At 47.9% G+C, this 12,364-nt stretch overlaps 1 protein-coding gene across 2 annotated transcripts in view; it reads left to right on the top strand.

The window, feature by feature from the left end:
• The window catches only part of LOC141160888 (protein mono-ADP-ribosyltransferase PARP15-like), a 71,751-nt gene that overhangs the window by 3,046 nt on the left and 56,341 nt on the right, over positions 1-12,364 (top strand). For both annotated transcript variants that reach the window (XM_073645693.1, XM_073645692.1), the window contains exons 2-3: positions 651-806; positions 2,793-2,855. In XM_073645693.1, coding sequence (XP_073501794.1) covers positions 689-806; positions 2,793-2,855 — 181 coding nt within the window. In that variant the 5' untranslated portion in view covers positions 651-688. The remainder of the gene's footprint in view (positions 1-650; positions 807-2,792; positions 2,856-12,364) is intronic.

The raw sequence follows: 12,364 nt of genomic DNA, 5'->3' as shown, positions 1-12,364 counted from the left end.
TGCAGTCTGTCAAGGGTTTTGCCTGCATGTAGAGATACTGTATTGAATTTGTATATTTTGTCAATTTGTACAATAAGGGGAAAGCCACATTTTAGTTAATTGATTCCTGGGTGCCAACTGAGGCACGTAAAAATTCATCCCACAGCTCTCCTTCTGTCGAGCACAGTGGATTTCAAGAATATTCATGGTCTCCAGCTTTGAGGATTCAAGATTGTTCTTCCAGATTTTGCTTTCTCATGCTACTGACCATTTGCTAACTGCAACCCCTACTGCAACCCCTACTTATCAACTCTTTTGGGAATGTTTGGGAAGCTACCAGAAAAAAAGGAGACCTTCCACAGTCTCCCGGAAGAGATGACAAATCTCCTGGGCGCCAAGGAAACCTGATGGAAAGTAATGCACAAAGGCTTTCTTGGAGACGACATGGGGACTAGCATCCAAAAGCAATTGTGGATTTTTTTTTATTTTGGCAGTGTGCTTTTATACACTGTCATGGGTCTCCACGAGGAAGAGGATCTTGAAAAATGTACATGTATATGCCCACTTCATTGAAGACAATTTGCTGAAATGCTTTCTGAGCCTTATTACTCAACATTAGTGTCAAACAGACATGAATTCCCAGTTTTTTTTTTTCTTTTTCTTTTTCCTAGGTCTGAAACTGAGTGACTTCTGTAGAGAAGACACCATTATGGATGAAGCTGTTAAGATTTCTGAAACAATTGTGAAGGTGATACAGGGAAACCTCACTGCTCAACGTACAGATGCCATAGTGACCACAAATAATGCAACACTGGACCAAAACTTTGGTGAGAGTTTCAAAAATTGTTTCAAAAATTTTTCAAAAATTGTTTCAAAAATAGTTTAAAAAAGTTTAAAAAATCATAATTGCTTTATAGGGAAGGAGGTAACATAACATTCTGGGGGGTTGGGATGGTACGGAGACTAAGAAAGGTGGTTCAGGATGGGAATTTGTACTGAAAATATAATTCTATTTATAGTACAGTAAAATCCATTACTTACAGTATTTTTATTACAGGAAAAAGATATATCTTTGAACCGTGTTAGCCAGTATATAGAAAAATATTAAGATTTGAGAGTCTTCAGTGGTTGGTACCTTTTAATGGCTAACTGAAAAGATGGTAACAAATTGCAAGCTTTCGAGACTACTTTTTATGTCATTCTACATCAACTAAGGAATGTGCTCCTCAGACCTGTGGGGGCATCAGAACCCTGGACCAGACTTCAATCACCGGACAATAAAACTTTCACGCTCCTTACCTATGAACTGTTCCAATATTTACAGCCACAACTCTTTCTCCCACCTCCCATACTCATAGTTCTGCTTCACGTCACTTGTCTCATCTATTGCATTATTCTTGTGCCCTGTTGTGTATAAATATGTGACTCTTCAGATTTTGTGGTATACTAGCCTGATGAAGAGACCTGAGTAGTCTTGAAAGTTTGCAATTTGTTACCATTTTTTCAGTTAGCCATTAAAAGGTATCAACCACTGAGGACTCACAAATAGTGGTAATTTTCTTAATGACCCAAATTATTTATATAGGTTAGAGCTAAATCCCTTGTTTCCCTTCACTCAGCCATAGTTTAATATTATAAAATCCCATTTATCCGTAACCATAAGGGGGCGCTCATAGTACAGGGAATTATACAACTCCAACTGAATTCTATAATAAAACAGTGTACATTGTGCTCTCCCTAGTGGTGTCAGAAAGTAATTCCTATTTATAGAGGATCTGTCAGCGGCTCAAAAGTGGCCAGTTTTTGCTCTTATTTTATTCTCGCTGCTCCTCTTCTTTCCTGAGTATGCCACTTGTTATTTTTTTTTTTTTAAATCTGCTATATGGTTCCAGAAATATGAGCTTTTATACTTTATGGTGAATTTTACGGTCTTTACAAGGGGGCGTGGCTCACAGGATCCTCTAGGGTGTGTCTTTTGACTGTTCTACATAATTACCATGTGAGCCACGCCCCTTTGAAAAGACTATGAAAATTTGCACTAAATAAAAAGGTTCGTATCTCTGGAACCGTAAGGCAGATTAAAAAAATAATAATGATGGATTACTCAGGGGAACACTGGGAATAAAATAATGAAAATAAACTGAACGCTTTTGAATTGTTGACAAGCCCTCTTTAAAGAGTACCTGTCAGGATATTTTGCCACCCTAAACTGCAAACATGCCGTAATAGATGACCTAACAACCTTTCCAAACCTGCGCCTGTCTGTTTTATCATATACATAAAAAGTAATCATTTTTTATTTTTATCTTTAATGGTGCCTGTTGTATTCTAATGACCTATAAAGTGTCAAGTGGGTGTTCACGTGAAGGCGCACTTGCCCGACCCCCTCTCTCCGGTCTTGATTGACACTCCCTGACCGTTGTCACCACCAGGCTCCTGCATGCGCGGTTGCGCTGTAATGTCAGGCATGCGCAGTACAGGAAGGCACATTATACACATGGAGGCTAAAGGTGCACAGAATTTCAAAACTAATTTTAATTTTTTTTAGCTGCATCTGAAAAAAACACACAGCGTCATGTTTGGAAATATTTTTAGGTGATTGTGGTTTAGGTTGGTAATAAGACCAGACCCAACATGTTCCCTTTAACTCCTTCTCAGAGAAACCTGCCCCTACAGGACACCACTGTGGTCATTGGTTAAACAGACCCCTACTCTGACTATGTTTTACTTGACAGTGGACGTTTTTTTTTATTTTTTGTAGGTTTGCATCATGTACAGTAAAATTGTAAAATATCAATGCTTTTTACTTCCAGGTGTAAATAAATCCATTCAAAGTGCAGCGGGTGATAAAGTAAAGGAAGAATGTGCACGTTTAGGTATGAGTATAATGATACTTTTTATCTGTCCACCTCAACCTCTTTAACTGTATAAAAAAAACAAAGACAGAAACAAATATGCAAATAACCTGCAATAAATAAATAAACAGCAATAGTGCATGAAAATAATGTAGGGTACTTAGTTAACATTATCCCACCTCGTCACGGTGACCCTATTTGGGACAGTCCTAACTCTAATATTTAAAACCTTACCTTTTTTCAAATGACATGCATGTGGATAAGGGCTGAGAGACTGAGCCCAGCTAGTAGACACATAGATATGGGGAGCAAGATGAATAGATTTCCAGCTCAAGGAAAAGGCAACTGTGTCACCCCAGGCCTGGATGCCACAAACTTGTAAGGCTGTGTCTGAGAGCAGGAGGGAGGTTGTCTGGTCATGGACCATTTGCATGCCGCACCTCCTGTCCCAGGCCAGTAGGGGGAGCAGGCTGCCCCTATAAAAACTGGTATTGAGGGCAGGGTTAGAGAGACCAGTACCCACTTCTGAAGTATCCAGAAGGGTTCCCAGAAGAGAGGGACAGGTCAGCCGCAGCTGAGGAGTCCAGGAGGCAAAGGAGGAGCAGAAAGCCAGAGACAGAGGCGACGAGAGCCGGTCCTGGCAGAGAGAAACTACATACCGGACACTGGGGTCCGAGGCTGTCAGGGTTGCAAGCCCTGCAGCAGAAAACCAACCCGCAAGGGATTTCAGGTCCCTTGGCCAAGAAGCCTGGAGGTTCCGCCACACAGAGGGACCGGTACAGCACGGAGAAGCTACAGGTACCTAAGGCCCGAGTTGCTAGCCATACAGGCGTAGTACACGGCAAGCTCAGGGACGTGGGCTATCATACCACTAAAGGGGGAGATAGTCAGCAAGGGCAGAGAAAGAACGGTAGGCCTACCCACTCACCCTGACCAGCGGAGCTCGCCCGAATGCCCTCAGACACCCAGGTCCATTCCTACCCTGTACTCCTGTTGGGTCTATGCTAAGATCAGTAAAAGACCCTGGACTGCATTATTGGACTCAGTGTGGTTACTGCTGCGCATGCACCATCACCCCCAGCATCCTATCACACTGCCCTGAGGCTACACTCCTCCTGTGGGGAGTTGTACTATTCCCTGCTGCATCCCCAACACCAGCCTCCACGGTCTGCCTTGCAGCGGCGGTCCTCCCTGACCGCAATCCACGGGTGGTGTAGTCGGACATTACCTAAAACACATCATAGACTACCACTGGTTTGACCACCATGAGCCACGGGACCGGGTCGCCACTACTACTCCCAGCATTGCCCTGAAGTCCGGTCTCGAGTGCCCCACAGCCCAGGGGGCGAGTCAGCTTTGGCGTAGTTGGCTGGATTGTGACCAACCCGCCACAAACGGATATTGCGTGCCTGAAAAAGACTGTACACGTACCTTAAAAAGAAGTTTCCCGCCATCCGGAGCCGTTTCCCGCCGTTTTCAGCCGTCTCCCGCCATCTTCAGCCGTTTTCTCACCATCAGACGCCATCTTCAGGACGCCGCGCGGGAAGAAGAGGGGCGTGGACGTCCAAAGCGCGCGAGACTTGAAGCCCCGCCCTACGCACCGACGCTGTGCAAGGTCCTGGAAGGGAGAGAGAGCGACGCTGACGTCACCAGGACGCGACGCAAGGTCCTCACACGGAGCAGCACCAGCGGAGCCGCGGCCTACAGAAGAGGATCGTCGGAAGGTAGGCCACGCTTAACTGGGGGGGGGGGGGAGATGACGGACACGGAGGGGCCTTCTACAACCAGCGGGGCTGCAGCGGCGGTGATGCCGTTCTCCATGCCCTACATCCCCGGAGCAGCCTGGCTGCCCCAATACTCAGGGGAATCCCATACCTTAATTGACTTTAGGGAAAGACTGCACAGTTTGTTCAAAGTTTATCCCCTGACAGAAGAACAGAAAGTGAGCATTCTGACGGGGCAGCTCACCGATGCAGCCCAGCGGGAAGTGAAATCATGGTCAGATGAAGAGAAAAAGACAGTAAAGGACATTCTGACCTGGCTGCGGAGTACCTTTGATACCCGTACCTCAGCAGAAATAAAAATGCGGTTCTATGGCTGTAAGCAGCGGGCCCAGGATAGTATCAGAGACTATGCCTTGAACCTGCTAGAAGCCCTGAGAGCTATCAAACAAGCTGACCCTGGTAGCGTGCAGGACTCTGATAAACTGCTGACTGACCAGTTCATAGAAGGTCTGCTGTCCAGCGCCCACAGAACCCAGCTGCGCCTCATGGCCCTACAGAACCCCGATTTGACTTTTGCGCAGTTCAAGGATCGGGCCATCCGGGTGCTCAGAGAACCCGCAGCAGGTGGCGCTGTAGCTTCCCGGCACCCTGCCATCACTTACCACCAGGGGGCAGCGCCCTACCCTGCAGACCTTGTGGGGGCTGATGCACAGGCCCTAAATCCATCCCAGCCTGTAGACCTGCACCATCAGGTCCAGGAGCTAACAAAGAGTGTGGCTGCATTAACCAGGACCGTACAGTCGTTGCAGGTGGAACCGTCAAGACCAATCGAGCTGGCTTCCAGTCCGGAGGATGTCCCATGGCGTCGACAGAGGAGGATCCCGCCGTTCAGAGGGAGGCCCGCTGACCGCTACGCTGAGGATGGACAGCCCATTTGCCTCCGTTGCAGTCAGCCAGGACACATAGCAAGGTACTGTACTTTAAATGGGTCCGAACTGGGGCAGAGGGCCAACCCCCAGGCATAAGGTCATCAGGCCCGTCTAATTGGAGTGATAAGTACGTGGGAGGACGCCCGGTCTTACCCGTAGTGCTGGACGGTATCCCCATGAGTGCACTGCTGGACACCGGGTCTCAAGTGACTACCATCCCCTACGTACTTTTCAAGCGGTACTGGAGTGACGCTGACATAACCCGCTACCCAGACGATGACTTAAGCATCATTGCCAGCAATGGCCAACCCGTGCCGCAGGTGGGGTTCAGAGAGATGACCATCAAGATTGGTAAGGTGGAACTGCCGGCACAGGGAGTGATCATTGAGGACATTGACTGTTGTGAAAATCACCCTAAAATAACTGTGGGTACTAATGTAATATACAGCAGGTGGCCAAAAGAGGGTCCTCCAGAAAGAGATAAGAGCCCTGATGAGACGGCAGCAGGTAGAACTGTCTGGTGGTGAGATCGGTAGCGTAAGAATGAGTGACCCATTCCCCATTTCCATGCCTCCCAAAAGTGAAATGATGATCTGGTGTCGGACTGCAATCAGGTTGAGAGGCAGAGACTACCAAGCCATGGTAGAACCCGTGTACTCAGACAGCAGGCCCACCATTTTGACAGCCCGGGGGGTGGTTGATGTCCGTCATGGGAGGGTGCCCGTTCGCATTCTCAACATTGGGGAGAGGGAGGTGCACCTACCCAGGTACGCTACACTTGCCAAACTGTTTGCTGTTGAGCACAAAGCTATCAGGGCCGTGGAACCGTTGCCTCCATCTCCACAGGCGGAGGGTAATGGCTCCCAGAAACAAAAGGAGGACTGGTGCCAGAAACTCCATGTGGGTGCTGACTCCACTCCCCTGCACCAAAAACAAGGAGTCTACCGGGTGGTTCAGGAGTACGAGAGAATTTTTAGTAAGCACCCGCTAGACTTAGGCAGAGTAAAAGGGATAGAACACCATATCCCCACGGGGAGCCACCCACCAATAAAAGAGAGACACAGGCCTGTACCCCCTGCACATTATCAGAACGCTAAGGGTATGCTGAGAGAAATGAAAGAAGCTGGGGTCATTAGAGATAGCTATAGCCCCTGGGCAGCTCCCTTAGTTTTGGTGAAAAAGAAAGACGGTACCATGAGAATGTGCGTGGACTATAGACAAATCAATCGTATCACCCATAAAGATGCGTATCCGCTACCTAGGATAGAGGAGTCTTTAGCAGCTCTAAAATCAGCTAATTTCTTCTCTACTTTGGACCTTACTAGCGGGTAGTGTTGAGCCACCCCCGTAGTGTTCGAATTCGGTTCGGTTCGTCGAACACCCGTGTGTTCGTCGAACTGTTCGTCGAACACCTTCGAACACCGTTAAAACCAATGGCAGGCAAACAAAAACACATAGAAACACATAGAAAACACCTTCAAAGGTGTCCAAAAGCTGACAAACTGCTCAGAAGACACAACTAACACATGGAAAAGTGACAAGTACATATAGTCATGCGAAAAGAAAAGAGGTGGAGGAGTAAAAGGAGGGGGAGACACAGATATAGGCATGTCATGCCCTTCTAAAATCCAAAAAGTGAGAAGCCGACACGTTCAGTCCGCTCCTGCCCGTGCCACCTCCGCGTCGCCGGGTTTGTGCCAGAGCCGCGGTGAACCCTGACGGCCAGCCCCCCTCTCCCAATACTGGTGCCTGTCCGCTGGTGGGTCGAGCGAGCCCCCCTGTGGTGGAGGCAGCTCTAAGCTTTTTATTTTAAATTGTCTCTCTAATTTGAATGAATACACTTTAAATCCATTTACAAGGATCTATTGGAGGGCAAGTCTCATGCCAGCAGCCGCGTAATTCCAGCTCCAGTAGAGTCCACTAAAGATGCTGCAGTTAAAAAGCTTTTATAAGGATCGAGCTCGGCTGTCCACCGCAAGGCATCCTACTGCCAGTCCCAGCCCCTATGCCTTGGGGTGCCTCCTGATGCTCTTCACTGAGTATCCCGTGGTCCCGAAGCATTTCCTTTGAAAAAATTAAGTGTCCAAACTACAGGTGGTGTAGCTTGCTTAACAGCCGGGATAATCCGCTGACTAGCAGACACTGCTACTAGGCACAAAGTATTTCCTGGGCTAGATGCAGTTAAAAATTTGTAATTAAATACTCTCTTTGGATGCTGAGAAAGCATTCCATAGAGTCTCCTGGCACGCCATATATGATTCTCTTAAAAAGCTTGGGGTAGTGGTCTAGGGGACCCTTTTATAGCCAAAATCACGGCCCTGTATCGCAATACGTCACCTAGGCTGAAGATAAATGGAACTGTAGCACCCTGAGGGCTCGGTTGCTACAGAGGTATTGCACCTCACCCAGAGGTGTGATATCTCACTCTCAGGTAAGGATGTAGTGTGGATCAGGACCCGACACCTGCATGCATTACACTACATTGCCGTGGGGCAGGGCGACCAATATGCCCCTGAGATGGGCACGACAGTCCCTGTCCCTGGCTGGAGTGGGGGGAGGGAACACTGAGGAAGGGGAACCCTGTAGTGCAGGAGCAGGGAGGAAGCAGTTCCTGGGTGCATTGAGAAGGGAGTATAAAAGGTGGGCACCATCTTAGTTCAGTGCAGAGAAGTCTGAGCAGAAGTGGCAGGGAGCAGGGGCTCTGCATGAGCTCTGCTCCGGAGGCGGGCCTAGTAACAGAGGCCCAGGCCTGGAAGAGGGAGAAGGAAGGAAGAGGAGCGGAGAAGGCTCCAGGAACGAGGAACGAAGGGATCCCAGGGGTGCGGACGGGCGAGTCGCCAACGCACGCCCGAATCCACCTGCGTGGAGGGGTCAGGCCAAAGGGGGAGACCGGTCCCCGAAACTAGTGGAGGCAGGAAACGACCCTCAGCTAGAAACAGGAGGCTGTGACATTTTATGTGGCGCAGCCCCTCGCTACACCCGCTAGGAAGGCACCACATAGGGTCAGGGAAACTGGCGCCAAGTTTACCAAGAGGAGGCCCGAGGCAGCCGGACAGAAGGGTTGGTAAGAAAGGCCAGACAAAGGACACACAAAGGGGGTCCTGTGAAGCGCTCCAAAGTTATCTGGGAGTTGTCTGAGCCCCTCACCTGGTGAGCACAGTACGACGTGGGCAGCCGTTACCTGCAGACTTGGTCTGGATAATAAGAACTGTGAGTAAAGGCCCTGGACTGCATCACTGACTCCGTGTCGTTACTGCTGCTGCCCTGCACCATCACCCCCATCCTCCGCATACACTGCCCTGAGGCTATACTCCTCCCGTGGGGAGTTATGCTACGCTCTGCTGCACCCACAACACCAGCCTCAGCGGTCTGCCCTGTAGCGGCGGTTCACTCTGACCGCAATCCACGGGTGGCGTAGTCGGACATTTAAACATCAAAACCACATAAATAGTTCCGCCACTGGTTTGACCGCCCTGAGCCACGGAACCGGGTCGCCGCCACGGAGACTACAACCACCAGCATCCACCAAAAAGGGTCCGGCTCCGGGTGTCCCAAGGCCCAGGGGGCGCGTCAGAACATTTTCATCACCTTTCACAATCACCAATGGGACAAGGCAGGGATGTTCTCTGTCCCCTCTCTTATACATCCTAGTGACGGAGCACCTGCTCTCATCAATTCGCCATAACCCCAATATTAGGTGGATTGAGGTGGGAGGCACCGAGTACAAGTGCTCTCTATTTGCTGATGATGTCCTAGTATATATCACTCAATCACATATATCCATCCATGCTGTTATGGCTGAAATAGATCACTTTGTTACATGGTCAAATTTTAAAATCAATGCAGCGAAGTCTGAGGCCCTCGATGTCTCCCTCCCCAAATCCATATAGGATTCCATCCAGTCCAACTTTCCCTTTGCCTGGCCCTCACAGGGTATCAAATACTTAGGAATTCCTATTCATAGAGACCTCTCCCATCTATGTTATCTTAATTTTGGGCCCTTTATTGAACAACTCCATACAGACCACGGTTGGCAAGTTAGAACTGTAAGATTCACTACGTGAACCACTGGTGTTTTGTGGAAAAGCACATGTACACTGTGTTCCAAATTATTATGCAAAAAGTGTTTAGGAGTGATAAGGGAAGAATTTGTTTGTTTGTCAGTTAAACTCATTGATGGTGATGTGTGTCAGGGCTCTTTATATCACTGTAAGCAATTGCAGACACCTGTGCTAATTAGTTTGGCAGGTGTGTCCAATGAAAGGCAAGACTACTTAAGAAGGCTGTCTCACATTATTAAGCAGCCTACATTTTCTGCCAAAATGGGAAAGAAAAAGGATGTGTTGGCTGCTGAGAAGCAACAAATTGTGGAGTGTTTAGGTCAAGGCATGACTACAATCAACATTGTGCGATGATCAGGATGAAGTGTCTTGGCAATCAAGAAGTATGTAGCTGATTCACAGTACACACGTGTGCGTGCTGATAAGGGCAAATTGAGGACTCTTTCCTACAGGCAATTACGTCAGGTTGAAAGAGCAGCGGCAAAAAAGCCTTGTCATAGCAGCAGACAAGTTTTTGAAGCTGCTGGTGCCTCCAACGTCCCCCAAACAACAAGATGCAGGGTCCTTCAGAGGTTTGCAGCTGTGCATACGCCATCCTGTCGACCTCCTCTATCCACTTCACACAAGCAGAAACGGCTCCAGTGGGCCAAACATTACATGAAGACTGATTTCAAAACTGTTTTGTTCACGGATGAGTGCCGTGCAGCGCTCGATGGTCCAGATGGATGGAGTGGAGGATGGCTGGTTGATGGACACCCCACGCAAACACGGCTACAGCGCCAACAAGGAGGAGGTTGAGTAATGTTTTGGGCTGGAATCATGGGGAGAGAGATTGTCGGCCCCTTTAGGATCCCTGAAGGCGCTAAAGATGAACTCCATAATGTATGTGGATTTTCTCAAACAGCACTTCCTGCCATGGTTCAAGAAGAAGAACCGTGTATTTCACAGCAAGATCATTTTCATGCATGATAATGCACCATCTCATGCTGCACATAAAACATCTGCATCTCTGGCTGATATGGGCATAAAAGGGGACAAACTTATGGTGTGACCCCCATGCTCCCCTGACCTCTACCCCATTCAGAACCTTTGGAGCATCATTAAAAGGAGTGTCTATGATGGCGGGAGGCAGTTCACATCTAAGCAACAGCTCTGGGAGGGTATTCTGTCCTCATGCAAAACAATTGAAGCAGAAACCATCCAAAACCTGACAAATTCAATGGACGAGAGAGTTCAGAAGCTCCTTTCGAACAAGGGGTCCTATGTGAAAATGTAACATCACCTAGAATAAAGTTTTGAGTTGAAAACTGTTTGATTTCAGTTTCTAACAACCTGCTAATGCTTATCATTTCAAAAATGACCATTTTTTTGGTCTTTATTAAAATGAAAAGGTTGATCGAAAAGTTTGGGGGATCTAAGAGTGTGGCAACCCAGTAGTCATGATTACTTCGAATTCTGACAATATGAGGGTCATGCTGCAGGCAGTGCAGCAAGAAGGCACTTATGTGTCTTGCGCATCTCGGAGCCCCAAAATTATTTTCCGGGCTAGATGCAGCTAAAAATTATTATTAATTTTAAATCTGGTGAAGCTTTAGTATAGATGGCCTAATAGGATCAGTGCTGCACACTGCTACAAAGCCCAAATTATTTTCCAGTCAAGATACAGATAAACGTGATTAGTAATTTTAAATCTGGTGGAGCTTATTATAGATGGCCTAATAGAATCAGTGCTGCATACTGCTACAAAGCCCAAATTATTTTCCAGCCAAGATACAGATAAACATGATTAGTAATTTGAAAGCTTAAAACGGTTGGTAGGGTGATTTTAACCAATCATCAAGCTTTTACTCTCCCCAGGATGACACAGGGGTAGAAAAGTCGTTTCGGATCCATGATTTGTTCATCTTTATGAACGTGAGTCTGTCTACATTATCAGTGGAGAGCCGCGTGCGCTTATCTGTCAGCACACCACCAGCAGCGCTGAACACACGTTCAGACAGAACGCTGGCTGCGGGGCATGACAAGATCTCCAAGGCGTAAGTGGCTAGCTCCGGCCATTTATCCAGATTGGAAGCCCAAAAAGAGCAAGGGTCCAGTGACACAGTCATGGCTTCAATGTTTACTTGAAGATACTCCTGTACCATCGTCTCTAGGCGTTGACTATGTGTCAGACTTCTTGTCTCCTGTGGCCTTGCAAAGGATGGGCTAAAAAAGTGGTGAAATGATTCCGCAAAATTGATGTTACCAGCAGATACTGTGGTTCTGTTACGGTTTGAGTGCTGAACACTTGACGGTCCCACGGTTGGCAAGTTGGAACTGTGAGATTCACTACGTGCACCACTGGTATTTTGTGGAAAAGCACATGTAAGATTCTGCAACAGTCTCTGCTGATACTCCTGCATGCGTGCATCCCTTTCTATGGCAGGAATAATTTCTGCAAATTTACTTTTGTACCGGGGATCTAACAGTGTGGCAACCCAGTAGTCAGGATTATTTCTAATTCTCACAATTCGAGGGTCATGTTGCAGGTAGTGCAGCAAGAAGGCACTCATGTGTGTTGCGCATCCAGGAGCACCAAGTCCCTGTTGTGTTGGTGGCGAGGTAACAATCATGCTTCCTTCCTCTGTCCTCTCCCCCCAACCTCGCACAACAGAAATGTGATCAAGGTCTCCCTCATCTGATGAGTCTTCCATCAGTTCGTCCTCCACTTCTTCCTGGGCTCCTGCACCTTCCTCACTAGTTTGGCTGCTACCATGCGCCCTGGTAAAACCATCTCCCCCACCCTCACATGCCTGCCTCCTTGGTGCTGCCGACCG

Source organism: Phyllobates terribilis, unplaced genomic scaffold, assembly GCF_046119375.1.
Source record: "Phyllobates terribilis strain yellow unplaced genomic scaffold, ASM4611937v1 Scaffold_9__5_contigs__length_417890890, whole genome shotgun sequence".
Lineage (NCBI taxonomy): Eukaryota > Metazoa > Chordata > Amphibia > Anura > Dendrobatidae > Phyllobates > Phyllobates terribilis.
Note: the sequence above shows the minus strand (reverse complement) of the source record. Positions and strands in the feature narration are given on the sequence as shown.